The 17630-nt window shown below is 40.5% G+C and overlaps 2 protein-coding genes across 2 annotated transcripts in view; one reads left to right on the forward strand and one right to left on the reverse strand.

Moving 5' to 3' along the window:
• The window catches only part of Slc16a2 (solute carrier family 16 member 2), a 118110-nt gene that overhangs the window by 72287 nt on the left and 28193 nt on the right, over positions 1 to 17630 (reverse strand). The gene's annotated exons all lie outside the window — the stretch shown is intronic.
• Positions 8459 to 8835, forward strand: Oosp4b (oocyte secreted protein family member 4B). The gene is given in 2 exon segments (XM_029534192.1): positions 8459 to 8573; positions 8576 to 8835. Coding segments are annotated over 2 exon segments (375 nt in total).

A 17630-nucleotide genomic window follows, 5' to 3' on the forward strand; every position in this document is an offset into this window, starting at 1 on the left:
GGCAAAAGTGAAGCCTGGTAAAGTATCTTGGGAAACAGCAAATTTGCTTTTATCAGGCACAAGAGAGTCACTGTGTGTGGTGAGGACAGCCATACATAATGGAAGCACTGGAAGCAGCTGTAGACACCAAATAAAATACATGCAGGAAAAGTGGGTGTGGTGGTGCATGCCTGCTGAAGGAACAAGAATTTAAGGTCAGTCTTGGTTACTTGAGACCCTATGTAAAAGAAATAGACAGATAAATAGATAGATGGATGGATGGATGGATGGATGGATGGATGGATAGATGGGTAGGTAGATAGGTAGGTAGGTAGGTAGATAGATAGATAGATAGATAGATAGATAGATAGATAGATAGATAGATAGATAGATAGATAAATGAATATATTGATAGATACATAGATACATAGACAGATACTTGGATAGATAAATAGATACATGGATAAACAGATAGATTAGATAGATAGATAGATAGATAGATAGATAGATAGATAGATAGATAGATAGATGGATAGATAGATAGATAGATAGATTTTATATATATCTCCAAACAAGTAAATACATGGATAAAACAAAAAATTTGGGGCTACCAAGATCACTCAGCAGACCAAGGCACTTGCTAACATTTCTGACCACCTGAGTTTAATTTCCAGGACCCACATGTAGAAGGAATGAACTCCTTCAAACTGATTTCCATGAGCATGTTGAAACACTTGTGTGCCCATGCACATACAACATGAGATACATACATGAGAGTATAAAATGAGGAGGGACTCTGCAATTTGAGCAGCTATTTGGCTTTCTTTGTTTTGTAGGAGGCAGGTCTAGAAAAATCTTGTTCAGACAATGAAAGCAAAAGCTTTACACCAGCCACAAGCACCAGGGCTTTGAAGCATTGGTGGGAGGAGGGTATGGACTCTGGATCCACCGCCCATCCGGGCTCCTGGAACCCTGGGGTCCTTGGATGAAGTCTGCCCTCTTCTTCCTAGGCTTTCCCCAGGAATGGTGCTGCCTGCTGGGTCTATGGTTTTCTTGGCCCCTTGCTTTCCCTTCTCCCCTCTACTTGGAGGTGGTATTCACCAGCCCTCTCCCAGCAGGTAAGGAAGTCTTGTTCTTCCTGATCCAGGAGAGCAGAACAGTTCTCATTCCCTGGGGGCTGGGAGGGCCCAGAGAGGGAAGTTCTGATGATTGTAAGCAGATCAGTTAGTGGCCTGGGCAGCTCTGGGGGCTCCGGCTCCCAATATCCTCCCCACCTTTATCTTGCTCCTTCATTGACTACTTGGCTACCTTGTACATGCTCAGAAACTTGCAGCAAGCAGAGAACAATATACTGCAGCTCTAAGGAATGATCTCCCCGGTGTAAGAGTTGGCTGGAGAAGAAAACTACAGTGTGCTCTTCACTAAATCTCCTTTTGACCCATCTAACCCTTTCCTGCCTTCCAGAGGCATCTGTCCTGGCACATACATGCGACTGTCTTGGGCCTACCAAACAGGCTGTTCCACCTCCAGCTTCCCCTGAAGCCCGGAATAGTAATAGAAAGCACAAGCTTTCCTTGAGGCCCAGGCTAAGTTTCTGTAAGTTGGACAAGGGCCCCAGAACCTGTAGTGGTTCTGTGGTTCACGGCCAATGCTTCTTAAGGGTATCTACTCTTGCCTTTATCTATAGTAATTCTTTCTGTAGGACATATGAAGGGATTCCAGAGTGCAGGGCAAAGATTTTTGCTGGGATTCCCTATTCGAGGCTGCCCCTTCCCACACCAAGGCAAATATCTGAAGACACATTTTCTTCATGGTCTGAAGAGTCACCCTTGATCTCCAAATATCCCATGTTGCCATTTTACATTTAATTTTATTTTTTTTTAATTTTTAATTATTTTTAAAAATTATTTTATTAGATATTTTCTTCATTTACATTTCAAATGCTATCCTGAATGTCCCCTATACCCTCCCCCCGCCCTGCTCTTCTGCCCACTCACTCCCACTTCTTGGCCCTGACGTTCCCCTGTATGGGGCATATAAAGTTTGCAAGACCAAGGGACCTCTCTTTCCAATGATGGCCGACTAGGCCATCTTCTGCTATATATGAAGCTAGAGACACAAGCTCTGGGGGTACTGGTTAGTTCATATTGTTGTTCCACCTACAGGGTTGCAGCCCCCTTCAGCTCCTTGGGTAATTTCTCTAGCTCCTCCATTGCGGGCCCTGTGTTCTATCCTATAGATGACTGTGAGCATCCACTTCTGTATTTGCCAGGCACTGGCATAGCCTCACAAGAGATAGCTATATCATGGTCCTGTCAGCTAAATTTTGCTGGCATATGCAATAGTGTCTGTGTTTGGTAGCTGATTATGGGATGGACCCCCCCTTTTACATTTTATTAAGGAAATAAGAGTAGAGTGAAAGTACAACCATTGCCATGCGGAGGACCACATATCCTGTTAACAGTATTTACACTCCACAATCTCTCTGGAGCATTTTCCTAAAATGAAAGGTTCCATTGGCCATGAGCCAGAGTTCCCCATGCTGCCATATTCTCAGGTGCAATGCTTCTAAAGCTGCCTTAAGATTGTCACTTGTCTACTCACAGTCTCCTGGTCTCTGGGGATCTGGTGAAGTCCCTATCCCTTATCAAGGTCAATGAGATCAAAAGGAAATTACTACTGCTCTTCTCCACTAAGCAAGATACTGAAAGAAAGCCAAGTGGAAGAAGGTGGTTTCCGTCTCTGCTCTTGTGTGGAAGTAGGAGTCCAGGAAAGGTGGTGAATCCTGTCTGAGAAAAGGCCTAAGAACCTGGCATTGGAAAAGACACCTAGGCTAAAAGCGACCTCATCTGCCTTGTCAAATGTCCCCATTACTACCGGCTTTAGCTACAAAGGGCTTTCCAAAATTGCCTTCTATGGTTAACTGGTTCACATAGGCCCAGGACAGTCAAACAGCAGATCCCTAAGCTTTTCCACAGCTACAGGTCAGAGACAAAGCAGGAGGAGAAGCAGAGGCTGTGGGGCCTACGTTGAGAAGAACAAGGAAATCCCCACTAAGAGACCATCTATCCTTTGAACAGTGGTCAATATTGTCACAACCTTTGTGGAGAACATGAAGACTCTGCTGGCGGTGGTCTCACATGATGTGGACCCCCATAAACCTGGTGGTCCTGCTGCTTGTTCTGCGTTACAAGATTGAGTCCAAGGGGGAAGGCCAGGCTGGGGTGTCTGTTTTACAGGAAAACATGTATCCACCTTTGCCTTCATGCAGATTAACTCAGAAGACAAGAGTGCTCCAGCTAAGCTGGTAGAAGCTGTTAGGACCAATGACAATGACAGACATGACATAATCTGCTACCTTACTGGAGAGACATACTTCTACATCCAAAATCTGTGGCTGCCTTTGCCAAGATGGAAAAGGCAAAGGCCAACTTGTCACTAACCATCATTAAATCTACACTACAGAGTTTTCTGTTCATAAATGTTATTTAAAAAAAATTTGAGACAGGGTTTCTCTGTGTAGCCCTGGCTGTCCTAGAAAGCACTCTGTAGACCAGGTTGGCCTTGAACTCACAGAGATCCATCTGCTTCCCAAGTGCTGGGATTAAAGGCATGTGTCACCACTGTCTGGCTTTAATGTTCTCTTTAAGAGAAAGAAATTCTTTATTTGGTATTATATTTACTGATTTGTTTTAAGAAATACCATTATTTACAAGAAAATTTTGGGTCTTTCATTTTCATCCTGGACAAATCTTTAAACATAGTCTTAAATGTTCAGCTGAATGTCTTTCTCTACAGATTTTCAAAACCCATTCACAGTGTTCAGGGAGGTGCAACAATGAGTAACAACATCAAAGGGAATAAAAATATCAACAACAACAAAAACTTCCAAAAATAGTCTTCAGTACAAAAAAGAAACAGCAAGGCAACATTTGCCAAGTCACTTTCTGCTATTAAAAAAATATTTTGAAAATAGAAGTCATCTGTAAAATAAAAAAAAAATACTGATAAGTGACCTGCAATTAATTGTACCGGGAACTTTTATTTTTAATAGGCCCAAAACTGGAAATAACACAAATGCATATGCATAGATAAATAAAAAAAACAAACTGTGGTTTAGCTACACAATAGGGAAAATTAGCAATAAAGTGAGAGCTGGACATAGTGGCATACACCTGTAATTCCAGCATTTGGGAAACTGAGGCAGAAGGATTGTGAGTTCTAGGCCAGCCTGGGCTTCATAGCAAGACCTTCTCTCTAAAACTCCAAACAAACAAGAAAACTAAATAAAATGTGACTACACACATTATTTTGAATCTCAAAATAATTATGTCAAGAATCTCCAGATAAAAGAATATATACCATATGATCTCACTGGCATACAATTCTTTAAAAAGCCACTTAGTTATAGTGAGGGAAGCAGATTAGGGGTTGCTTTGGATTGGGGATGATGGTCAACAGAGGACTGACTACAAAAGAGCACGAAGAGTCTTTTGGGGGTTATTACTGAGTTGAATTAGTGGGTGAATATATTTGTCAAAACTAATCAAATCACGAAAATATAATGTGTTGTTTGTTGTATATTATACCTTAATAAACTGTAAAAATTAGACTTAGAGAAAAAATTCTATTAAGTGATATTGAAGTAACTTGATATGCATTTCCCATTGTCTTCCTCACTTCTGACACCATCACCAAAGCTACAAAACTGGAATGCATACCTTTGCAGGCTCTCCTTGCAGCTGGAAGTTAGAAAGTGAAACATTTTCAAATCCGTGGAACCTCCCTTCTGCACTCTGAAGTCCTCGGTAAAAATCATAGAAAGTTAAGAACACTCTGGTGTGAGGGAGACAGTTGTTAATCTACTGAAACTTCCGCTGACTTTTTTTCATTGCATTTTTCCTACCCATCCATCTGTGTCCCTGGTGACTTCTGAACAATTTCAAATTATTCAGATCTCTTCTTCCCCAGGCTCACAATCATCTTAAAAGATAGGCAGTTGAGTCTAACTCCAATTTTATATGTGGAGAAATTGCGCCATAAATAAATGAAGGCCCTTACATCTGATTTTGAGGAAGAATAGAAATACAGAGAACATTAAGGGAAAATGAAAAGGGGGAAAGAATCTGATCGAAGCTTATTGCTGGTCAAGAATCAAGAATTTAGCATAATGGGCTGGGGAGATGTCTCAGTGGGCAAAATGCTTGTTGTGCATGCATGAAGACATAAACTAGCTAGCCAGCATCCATGTAAAACATGGCTACAGCAGCACATCCATAATCCCAGTTTTGGGGAGATGGAGACAGTCTGGAGGAATCGCTGGCCAGCCAGTCTACCTAAATTGGCATGTTTCAGACTAGTGAGTGACTTTGTCTCAAAAAAAAATAAGGTGGAGAATTATAGAGGAAGACATCTGAGGTCAACCTCTGGCCTCTAAATATCTACATACACCATATACACACAAAGAATTTCAGTACAACTAACAACACTTGCTGTGAAAAAAATTGACATAAAAGTAATATTTCTTTGGAGAGAGATATTTTATGTTGAAATAGCAATGAACCATGCTTTAGGCCTGTATTAGTTATTTTTCTACTCTTGTGATAAAATACCATGACCAAGGCAACTTATGGAAGGAGTTTATTTGGGCTTACAGTTTCAGAGGGTTAAGAGTCTGTCAGGGTGGGGACTGTGGCAACAAGCAGCAGACCTAGCACTTAGATCAGGTAACTGAGAGTTTACATCATGAATCACAAGCATAAAGCAGAGAGTGAGCAAGCAAAATGTGAACAGTTCGAGGCTTTGAATCCTCAAAGCTTGCCTCCAGTGACACACCTCTTCCAGCAAGACCACACCTCCAAAATTTACCCATTAACTGAAAACCAAGTATTCAAATGTCCAAGATTATGGGGGTCATACATCATGTAAGCCACTACAAAGTCTAAGCTAATGTAATTGTCAAATATGGCCTTACTTGCTTTCCCAGATATTTTCTGAGATTTTAAAATTAACACCAAACCTTTGCTTCCAAGATAAGTAAAAATGTTTAAGGCATAAAAACATTCTAACTTTACCTACAACCGTTGTGACTTAGGGTTTTGCCGTATCAGCTGCAATGCTATGTAGTGCACATCAGGACTAATGTCTGATTCCATTTACCAAAACCAAAACGGTTCCATAGTAACCCTGTCAGAAGCCATAAAAAGCAATACATATGTGAGAAGTCATAAAAAACACATATGCCTACTATAAAGACAATCATGATTCTCCGTTGAGAATCCTACACTCACATTTGGGTATATTTAATTTCTTGCCTCAGTTTCTTTCTTACTATGAATTCCAGGACTTAAAAAAAAATCTATGTGAAAGTTGTCTTTTAATGCACTCGTTCTTTTTCTGTCATGAAGACAAGTATCCCACATCACTTGAGTATAGGTCTCTAAAGGAGAAGAGAATTGTTCAGGTTACTTACTGGCAGCAGTTCTGGTCAGTCTCTCCCGCTACATTGTCACTTACTGTCATACAAGACAGAAGAAGAAATGGATCTAAATACTTCAGATTTCCTAGGTCAGATCCCCGTGTGGAGCCTGGAGATGGTATTTCTGAGGAACATTAATTCTTGTGGGAGCTTTGTTTTAGTTTCTTCGTGGGTGTTTTGAATTTCGGAATGGTATCTCCCACACCCTAATTCTAAGAACAACTAGTTTTCTGTCTCCTGCTTAGTTCTGTTTCTCTTAAGTTGTGGTCTTCTAGGCTGGTGAGACTCCTTCACTGTGCAGAGATCTGCAAAAGTTTCAGTAAGAGTTGTAATGTGCTGGAATAAGTATACCAAACCAGAATGAAAGGCTCCAGACGAAATTTTAACACTTGGGAGGTGGAAACAAGAAACCTCTGTGAAGAGAAACCCAAAGCCCCAGAGGAGCCTGGGAACTAGAAAATTCAAGTAACAATGATTCCTATTCACTCTTGGATGTCTGAAACATTTTTGCTCAAACTCAGGTTATCTCAGAACCTTTAAAAAAGACCTCGAGGAAGGTGAAAAGAGGCAGAAAGAAAGTACAGGAGGAGGGCCCAAGCTCCCAGGCTCAGGAGAAGGTAAACCTTTATAAGAGCAAATGGGAGAAAGTGAAGGCCACAGTAGGGGGCAGAGTTAGATTTAGAGGAGTTGTAGTTTGGAATAAAAAGCATCCTAATGTCCTTCAGGATGGATTTAAGACTGAATCCCACATAGGAGGACTTGGAACAGATTGAGTTTTAAATCTCTCAGGTTAGTTTCTAGAAATACAAAGCTAAGGACCAGAATGCCTTTAAACCTTATAAGCTCTTTGATTTGGTTCAGTATGCTAGAGTCATATATCTGTTCCATATCCATCTGTTTGTCTGTCTCTCTTCTATCTATCTATCTATCTATCTATCTATCTATCTATCTATCTATCTATCTATCTATCTATCTAAATTATATATCTATCCATCTATGTATCTATGAATCAATTTATCTATGTATCATATATGTATGTATGTATGTATGTATGTATGTATGTATGCATGTATGTATGTATGTGTCTGTCTGTCTGCCTATCTATCCTATGTCTATATATCTATATCTGCATGTCATCTCTATCTACATCTGTTATTTATTCCCAGAACTGTTGTGGGCAGATCAGCAAGGTAAAGAAGAGACAACTCCAGAAAGAGCTTCCTTACAAAGTAGTTCACCATGTGTGTTGCCTAGCACTGCATGTAAGGGAGCTGCCAGGTGAAGCTGGAGGCAGGGCACACAGGATGTTTAACTTTTGAGACCCCCTCTCCATTTTCTCTTCTTCCTCTCCTCTCGTCTCGTCTCCTCTCCTCTCTTCTCCTGTTCTTTCCTCTCTTTCCCATCCTCTCTCCTCTCCTTCCTTCTTATCCCCCGTTCCCTCCATCCTCCTCACTGTCATCCATTTCCTCCACCTGCCCCCACTCTTTATTGGCTTCTGCCCTCTCCGGTTCCCAACATACCATTGTAATCTGTAATTTAGAAACCCTTTAGCACACAAGTTTTAAAGACCATAACTGAGGTAACAAAAGTTGTAGGGGAAAAATCCAAAACTATGAGGTCCAGAGAAGGAAAGTCATAAACCTCAAAGGTATTTATCCAAGGTTATAGGGTTTGTTAGTGGCTAAATAGGAGTTCAATTTCTCTGAATTCTGATCCCAAGTGGAAAGCAAGAGAAAATGAGTATATCTCAGACAATACTACAATGTGATTAAAGAAAGATTCTAGTCAGGTGTGGTGGTGTATGCCTGTATAATCTTAGCACCCAGGAGGCTGTTGGTAGGGTTGTGAGTTTCAGGCCAGTTTGAGTCACATAGGGAGATCCTGCCTAAAAAATAACAAAGCAAAACAAAACAATATATGAAAAAGAAAAAGAAAAAGGGGAGGAAGAAATAAGAGCTATTTCCTGTTCCCCATGATTGCTATATCCTGGAGTTTTGCATAATGAAGTTAACTGTGCTCTTAGGCAGGTTTTCTCTTGTTTTTCTATTGTTTCGGAATTCTGGACTTGAACCAGCAGTGATGTCAGTGTTTTTTGATGATTGGTCGATAGTGAGACTGCAAAGATCTTTTGTAACAACATAGAAATTAGAATTGGTGACATACACTTGGGAAATAACAGTTCTGTAACCAGGATGCTGAGCTTCAACTATAGATTTTCTTACCCTGTTGTTTCCTGTGGGGTCAACAGATTTATGTTCCAAGAAAATAATGGTTTTCTATTATCTGAGTGTAATTAGAGAGCAAGTTTGGATAGCGTCCATAAGTTCCAGGTGGCTTGCTTTGTGGAGAGGATGAAATTGTCATCTCTTTGGAAATGAATGGACATGATGTGAGTACCTTGAGTGACAACTCTCAACAGAGGGAGGACAATAGTCATCCTTTTCCTCTCAAAGTAAACAATGTGACCCTAACTTTAGCAGTTCCATGACCAACTATGAACTGCTGGGTCAGTAATGCCTGTGTTATGATGCCCGTTGTTCCTGGAGATACAGGAACACTTGTCTGGGATTCAGTTTCAGTACACTGTTGTTCTGTGGATTCCAAGATACTAATTGTCTAAGTGCTTTCTGGAATTTTTGGATGCTGTACATCTATACTGTCATTCATACATACATAACTCATTGAAACTTTTAAAATGAGTAATTCTAAGTGTAATTGCCATTTGAACTTTTTATGTGAAGTCATTTATTTATAATAAAGCTGGTACTATATAAGAAAAAGAAGTTAAAACATCTTCCACAAAAATACACAGAAGAAAATTTAAGTTGGGGCATTTTTTTAAAACATGGGAGCTGGAGAGATGATTTAGCATTAAGAGAATTAGATGCAGGCTCACAACCATCTTGAAACTTCAGTCCTAGGGGACCTGACACACTCTTCTGGCCTCTGAGGGCACCAGGAAGGTACATTATGAACAGATGCGCATGCAGACAAAATGTAAAACACATAACATGTAAAGCACATGAATAATTGTTTTAAAACTAGCAAATGTATTTGTCTCAGCGAGTGATTTGGAGTAAAGTAGAGCAGTACATTAGGTAATTCACAATGTTTCTGTAAACCTTAGGGTGACTTAAAACCTACTACTCTCTAAAGTTGGCCCAAGGCTTTGTGTTGTACAAAACCCTAGGTGCAGGCCCAGACTCTAGCCAATGTATTCAGTTTCAGCTTGATCAGAGTTTGTATTAGTAGTCTGGGACCTCAGAGAAGCATATCATAAAATAGACTTTGAAATGAGAATTTATTAAGGGAGATGAGATCACATAGTGAGGGATGCTCGGAGAGACAAAAGACTGCAATATAAGCCTGAGTGTGGGTGAACATGGGAGACAGGGGGCGGGTGGGGTGGGATAGGAAAGGAGTTTTCATGGAAGAATTTATGCCTTCCCTGTACTCTATGGAAGATTTGGCAGGGCCACCAAGGCCTCATGAAAACCAAGGTCAGCCAGCAGTCAGAGGAGTTCTGTGTCTCCTAGGAATAGATGGATGTTAGTGACTCTGCCATGTAGCAACTGTGACCTTAGCACAGATGCTGGGCTAGATTTCAGAGTGTTGGGGCCAAAACCTTGAGCCAGTTCTGTTCTCTGTAGTTTGAGGTCTACAAAGCATACTCTTATAAGTGCTATAGAGTTCTGCTTTTAGTTTACACTGTGTCCTTTCTTTGTCCAGTGATGGTATTCGGTGTTTCTTTACCCACAGGCCCACCTAGGACCCTGAGTCTTTAACGGGGGAAGAATCAGGAAGAGGGGAGCAGAGAGTCTCTGCCTGAGGTTTAAATTGGTCTCCTTGAACATTGTTTCTTTACAGGGTCCTCATCCCAGGACCCCATTATCATGGTCTGTCTTAGTATTGTATAGGTCTTTTCCTTTTCCAGACACCTTGACTTTCCTTCCCAATTATCTTAATCACTAAGGCCTAGAAAACATGGACCTAAACATGGGGCAGAGAAGTGGAGTAAGAGTTAGAGAATATCAGATACAGCCTTTAACTCTTGCAGCAATGACTACTACGGTTGGGACCTGGATGGAGAAAGATGGAGACACCCTATTCTCTGAATTTTGCCTGCTTTACTCTACATGATTGCATGGAGAGATAATAGTAGATGTATTAGCATACCCACTTGTTGGATGGAAAAACTAAGACTCCATGCAAGCCTTGCCATCATTGACTCAACTTTCAAGGGCACAAGGGCAGATCTCATAGTGAATCAGAAATTCAGTGAGGGAAGGATGAACTTCACCCAAAGGTGGTACTCCCTCTTCCCAAACCGTAGAGACTGGGCAGGATTGGAGCTTCTCTGTGAACTGTTCCCCGAAGGCCATCATCCCTGCCCTGTGACTGACATGATGCTACTCAGCTCCAGCCCACGTGACTTGAGGATCCTACTTTAGTCCCTCCTTCCCAAGAGATTTCTCAGCTGCTGCCCTAAGAGGAGAGGAGGAAGGACAGTTACAAGTGGAAGCCAGACTAAAGGTCTATCGCAGCTCCATAAGGGCTGATGGGACGGTCATGGTGATGCAGCCAAACTTTCTCCACACCAATAAGAACCTCTGAAGTGAATATAGTAAATTTTTTTCTATAGTACTAGCCCAAAGAGATTTCATTATTACTCTAAGTTTGATTTCACACTTTAAATGCCCACAGGATATCAGCCCAGAGTTAATATTTCTAGGTGAAGTGGGTAGAGGAAGGAGTAGAAATCGGATATAGAGAGGATATAGAAATACCACTTCAAATACAAAACAATGGGTGTGAGATAGCTCAGTGACTAAAAGAGCTTTCCATGAACGCCAGATGACCTCATTTTGTTCTTCAGAATTCACATATAGGTAGGAGAGAATTGGCTCTATAAAGTTATCTTCTAGCCTTCACCCATGCACCTTAGCATGCATGCCCACACATACATCATGACCAAACACTAAATAAATAAATAATGAATAACAATAACAGCAATGACACAAAACAATAAAATTACTAGACATAAATTCAGCTGTCAATGTGAGAGATCAGTATACCGTTATGACATAGATGAAAGCAATCAAAGACATACATAATTGGTATTTTATGCTTACAGGATAGAAGAGTTAATATTCTCAAAATGGTCACACTACCCAAAGTCATACACAGATTCAACAATTTTTAAAAAAATTACAATAATATTTGTCACAGAAAATACGGATTCTGAATAGATAAAGCAATTTTGAGAAAGAAGGAACTTGGAGGCATTATGTTTTCTGTCTCCAAATCATAGTACGGATTGATAACTAAAATAGTAAAATAATATAAAACCAAACACACAGACAAATGGAAGAGAATAGAAAACCTACAAAGTCACATGCACACTCACATGCACACACACATGCAGGCACACACACACATGGTCAACTACTGTGACAGTGGCACCAATAATACATAATTAGGAAATGAAAATCTCTTTGATAAATGACACTGGGATATCTGGAAATACACCAGCAAGAGAATTAAATTAGGGCTGCAGGTGTAGCCATGTATTCAATTTCAAACACTTGGGGGAGAAAGGAAATTCAATAATAACTTAAACCATATACAACATTAACATGAAATAGGTTAATGTATTAACTGTAAACCCTAAAGGTTTTACGAAAAAGCACAGAGGAAAAGATCCCTAACATTGGTCTTGGAAAAAAGCACAAAAGCAAAAATAAACATGTGTGATTATTGTAACTGACCTCCTGTAATACTATAGCAAAACACAAAACTTGGATTCAAAGAGCAACTAAAGAGACCTATTTTTTAAAAGAAGTTATACAGATAGCCAACAGGTTTATGAAAAGGTGCCCAACATCGTAAGGCAACAGAGACGATCAATAAAAGCTAAATCATAATGAATCTCACAATTGTTAGCATGACCCTTTTAAAAAAGAAAAAAACAAAGAAACCAAGTGCTGGTGAAGGAGTGAAGAAAAGGAAACCCTTATACATTGTTGATGGGAATGTAAATTTATTGCCACCATTATGAAAATCAGTGTGGCGGTTCTGCAAAAAAAAATTACAAATAGAATTGTCATACAACCCAGCATGTCTACTTTTGAGTATATAGCCAAAGGAATCAAAATCAACATGTGTAAAGCAATATCTACATTCTCATGCTTGCTGCGGTATTATTCATAACAGTCACAATATGGAATCAACCTAAGTGTCTGCCAACAGATAAATGAATATAGAATGTAAGTATGGTACATAGACATAATGCAATGCTATTTAACCTTAACAATGAAGAAAACATTGGTTTGGACAAGAACATGAACAACCCTGGAGGACATTCTCATTTGTCTGTGAAATCTAGAAATGGTGACACAGAGTAGAATGGTGTTAACCAGGGACTAAGAGGTGGGAGAAATGAGGAGATGTTGGCCAAAGGCTAAAAATTTGGTTACAAGGTAAGTAAGTTGTAGAGACCTAATATATACATAGTGAATGTAGTTTATAGTACTGGCAATATATACTTGAAATTGCTAAGAGCATAAATCATAACTTTTTTTGCACCACAAACAAGGGTAATGAGGTAATGGATGTGCTAATTAGGTTGATTGTGGTAATCATTTCACAATGTATACATACTTGTATCATCACATTGTAAGACCTGCTTATTTACAGTTTTTATTTGTCAATTAACCCTCAATAAAACTGAGAATAAAAGACTTGAAAATGCAAAGTGACTACAAGTTGCCAAACATCATTAATGATTGCTTCCAGTTTTATATTTTTGCTTTTCACTTTATTTAACATTTTTATTATTATTAATAATAATATAAGAGAGTTTATTCAGGTCATGGGGAGGAGAGTTAAGAGGGTAGTAGAGGCAGAGAAAGGGAGAGAGAGAGAGAGAGAGAGAGAGAGAGAGAGAGAGAGAGAGAGAGAAGTAGAGGCCAGACATGAGCACATGGAGAGATGGGGAAAGGGAATAGGGAAGGGAGGGGGAAGGGACAGCGCAGGAGCAAGAGAAGAGCAGGAGAGAGCAAGAGAACAGGAGTTTTTATTTTTATTTTATTAACGTTTTTTTATAAAATATATTTTGATTTTTCCCCCAACTCCTCCCAGATCATCCCCACCTCCCTACTCACTCACCTTTATGTACCCTAGCTCTCTCTCTCTCTTAAAAAATATCCAGTAACCAAAACCAATATTAAAACAAAAAAACCAGAAAATCCTCACTAAAATGAAAATCCAACAAACACGCAAACATGGAAAAGACCAGTAAGTCAAAAAATGCCCAACCAAAACAAACCAGAAGCAAAGCTCTGCAGAAAGGAAACCAGCCGACCCACAGAGTTCATTTTGTGTTACCTACCTGCCTTATTATTTGAGGACAGATTTATGATGTAAGTTGAAAGGGATTTTTAAAATTTTTATTTTTAATTAAAATACTACAACATCCCCCCTTCCATCTTCTCCCTCTAGCCTTTGAACCCCACCCCCAAGCCTATTAAGCTTTCCACCTGATTATCAAGTTGGCTTTGGGCCACAGTGTTGGGTAATGACTTGCCTAAGGTGACAAAGCAGAGATCTCTCCCTCACTTGTCCCCCCTCCCTTCTCTGCTCACTCTCAAATTCACCAGCTCTTTTTCTTTAATTACTGTTACATGTATGATTATGTAATATAACAGACAATAAATAAATATGTAACTACAGATTACTGAGTCTGTTTAGTGTTGTTTGAATGCACTTTTCTTTAGGGTTGGCCACTTGGCATTGAATAGGCAATTAGGGGGCTCCTTCCTGGAGAAGACTGGTTGTCCCTGAGCAGTTATTAATTGCTCTTTATCTGGGTATGGGCCCTGTGAGTTGTTTTGTTTACTTATTTTCACTAATGGTTGGGTTTACTAGTAGAATATATCTCTTTTCTTTCATCTTTTCTAAAATATTTCTTTGACCTGTTGGGGATTGAATCTAGGCGTTCACATGTACTAGGCAAGTACCATACCACTCAGCCGTATCCCCAGCTTAATAATTCTAAAAAAGAAAGGCCACTTACAGAGTGGGGAGAGGCACGCATCTCTGCTTTCTCACCCTAGGCAAGTCATTACACATTATTATGGCTCAAAGTCAACATGATAGTCAGATAGAGAGCTGAATAGGCTTGGGGGGGGGTGGGAAGGCTCAAAGTCTGCTCAAAGACTCTTTTTTCTGCTTTCTACTGGTTGCCCCAACCAGCCTGGTGCTTAGGAAGTGGGCTATATGTATGGGAGCAGCAAGTAATTGGGAGTGGGGGCTGATGGACAGTTTTAAATACCCAACACTAGCCCCTTAAAGGGAGCTAGAGAGATATGCCTTGTGAGTGGACCACTGAGAAAAATCCAGAAACTAGGTCAAATTATTTATAGGCCTACCACTAGAGATAGGCAGTCTCTTTAGAGGTCTTTATGATGTTAAAAAAAAAAGAAGATGGCTGAAAGTAAACTATTTCTTAGATGTAATGATGTGAAAGCAGTAACAAGATCAATTTGACTTTGGAAGATAACAGTGAACCTAACTTTTAGGGATTTCACATGCCAGACTAGAGGACATGCTAAATGTTCTGGCTGAAAGGAGCCATGTCTGTAAAAGCTGCTTCACTGGGAGTCTGTCCTTCAAGCTACCTCACAGATGTCAGGCTCTTTTTCCCCAGAGCAATGATTCTTAATCTTGACTATCTATTAGAATCACCTAGGGAGCTTTTAAAAACTATAACCCCTCCCTTGGAGATGATGATTCAGTTGATGAGATAGAGCCGGGGTGCCAGTATTTTTAATGCTCCCTAGGGAATTCTGATAGGCTGCTAAGGTTGAGGATTTACTCTTCTGGAGGAATCCTGCAGGCTCAATCTGACAACAGCTTGAGTGACAGACAGGTCAAGTGACTGGAAGGTTTTGGAGGGGTGGGGGGATGCACACAGACCTCTAAACTAGGTGAAATGCATTTGTGACATTTCTGCCACTGCTGTACAGTGGGATCCTTGTTAGGTCCCATGTCTCTCTCTGAGTCACAGTTCCTCTCCCAGTATAATAAAGTATCAGACTCAATGGCTTATGAAGGTTCTTATGAATTTCTCAACATTCTGGAATTTACCAGGTAGGAGGAAAACCAGTGAATGCCTGTGTTCCTGCTATGCACATGTGAGGCTTGGCTTACAAGGGAGGTGCAAATGGCTACCAGTAACCAAGCCCAATGGGAGGGGCTGGTCCAGGGAACTTCCCACCTAGACATTAGAATGGAAGATTCAGAAATAGTTGTCAGGACTTACTCAGTTGTGATCCTAGTAGGGAAGGTGTAGGCTCTTTATAATGCTGGTGGCATTGGTGGCACCACATCTGTTTAGCAATAGTAGCAGCAAGAGGAGTGATAATGATCTTAATTTGAAATACAGCTCTCATATAAGGACATCTCAAGCATATCTAGAGCAGAATGTCAAGCAACTGAAAGCACCTTCACTGTTCTCTCTTCCTATCATTCTCTGGGAAGATGAAGGCTTATATTTTAATTCACTACTTTCCCAAGGTGAGGCGTGGCCAAAATTATTGGCCCACATGTTAGACTCTTCAGGCAGCTTGCTGCCTAGTTAGGAAAGGATCAAAGTATCTTCCCCCACCTCTTATTCAGCTCTTCCCTTCTCTGCACTTTCTTCCCCAATCAGTGTCCTTGTGCTACATGACAGTTTTGTGGCCCAGTTCCCCCTCCCCCTACTGCTCCCTACCTCATCCTACTTATGAATTACCCAACACAATTAATTTAAAAGCAACTTCATCATGCTGTTACTACAATTCACACAAAATCAAGTATGGTCACTTAATTAAATTGTAAGCTTCTTGGAAAAGACTTGGTGCCCTACAGCCTACCACTGGACTGAGTACAGAGTTAGTGTTAGAGGCCATCTTGCTCATCTGATGAAGTTTCGAGGGCTAATAAATCAAGAGATCAATGCACTATCCAAATAGATATGGAAGAAAAAAAATGCATGCATGAGCGTTTGTTTGCATGTGCATCTGGGTAGCACCTTAATGCCTGGTACCTTTAGATGTCAGAAGAGGTTGCTGGATCAACAAGAACTGAAGTTACAGGTGATAGTGAGCTACCATGTGGATGATAGAAACGAACTTGCATCATTTGCAAGAGTATCAAATGCTCTTAACTGCTGAGTCATCTCTCCTAGTCATGACTCTTGCTTTCTTGCTTTCTTGCTTTCTTGCTTGCTTCCTTCCTATCTATCTATCTATCTATCTATCTATCTATCTATCTATCTATCTATCTATCTATCTACCTACCTACCTACCTACCTACCTACCTATCTACCTACCTACCTATGTATCTACCTACCTACCTATTTACTTTGAGACAGGGTCTCACTATGTAGCTCTGACTGTTCTGGAACTTGCTCTGTAAGCCAGGCTGGCCTTGAACCCACATAGATCCACTTGCCACTGCCTTCTAAGTACTCAAACTAAAGGTGTGCACTACCTTTTTGGTTTTGTGAGCAGGCTGGCCACTGTACACTTTCTTCCTTTTTCCATATAGCTCACTCCTGCACATGTCGCAGACCTATTCTTGGCTGCTTCGCACATAAAAACACCATGCCCTGGTGTTTTCCTCTCCAGGTTCCTTCTCTTCTTGCTGGTGACCCTGTGCACCAGAAGCAAAATGTAGGAGGAGGTATATTTTATGTTGTTCATTAGCCCACTAGGCACCCCACGTCTGCAAGGGATGGACTGACCCTATTATCCCAGGCAGCCAGATGCACTCTGTCTCTCACTGCATCCCCATCAGCAAGCCTTCCTGCTCTCCCCATCAGGAGATCCCATTAGGAGTGTTGGACTTTTCTATTCCACACCACAGACAATTCTCAAATAACTACATAAATCTCATGTTCATGGCTTTAGACAAGGCACCTAACCCCTCAACCTTTAATTATTCATCTTTAAAATAAGGGTGACAGTTGCGTCTCTGGAGCTCAGCCTGATGCAGGCCTGTAATTCTAGTGACTTGGAAGGCTGGAGCAGGAGGATCATAAATTCAAGGACAGCTTGGTATATAGTAAGTTCCAGAAACTAGGCAATATCCTGTCCAAAAAAAAAAAAGAAGAAGAAGAAGAAGAAGAAGA

This window comes from Mus pahari, chromosome X (genome assembly GCF_900095145.1).
Source record: "Mus pahari chromosome X, PAHARI_EIJ_v1.1, whole genome shotgun sequence".
Taxonomy (NCBI): domain Eukaryota; kingdom Metazoa; phylum Chordata; class Mammalia; order Rodentia; family Muridae; genus Mus; species Mus pahari.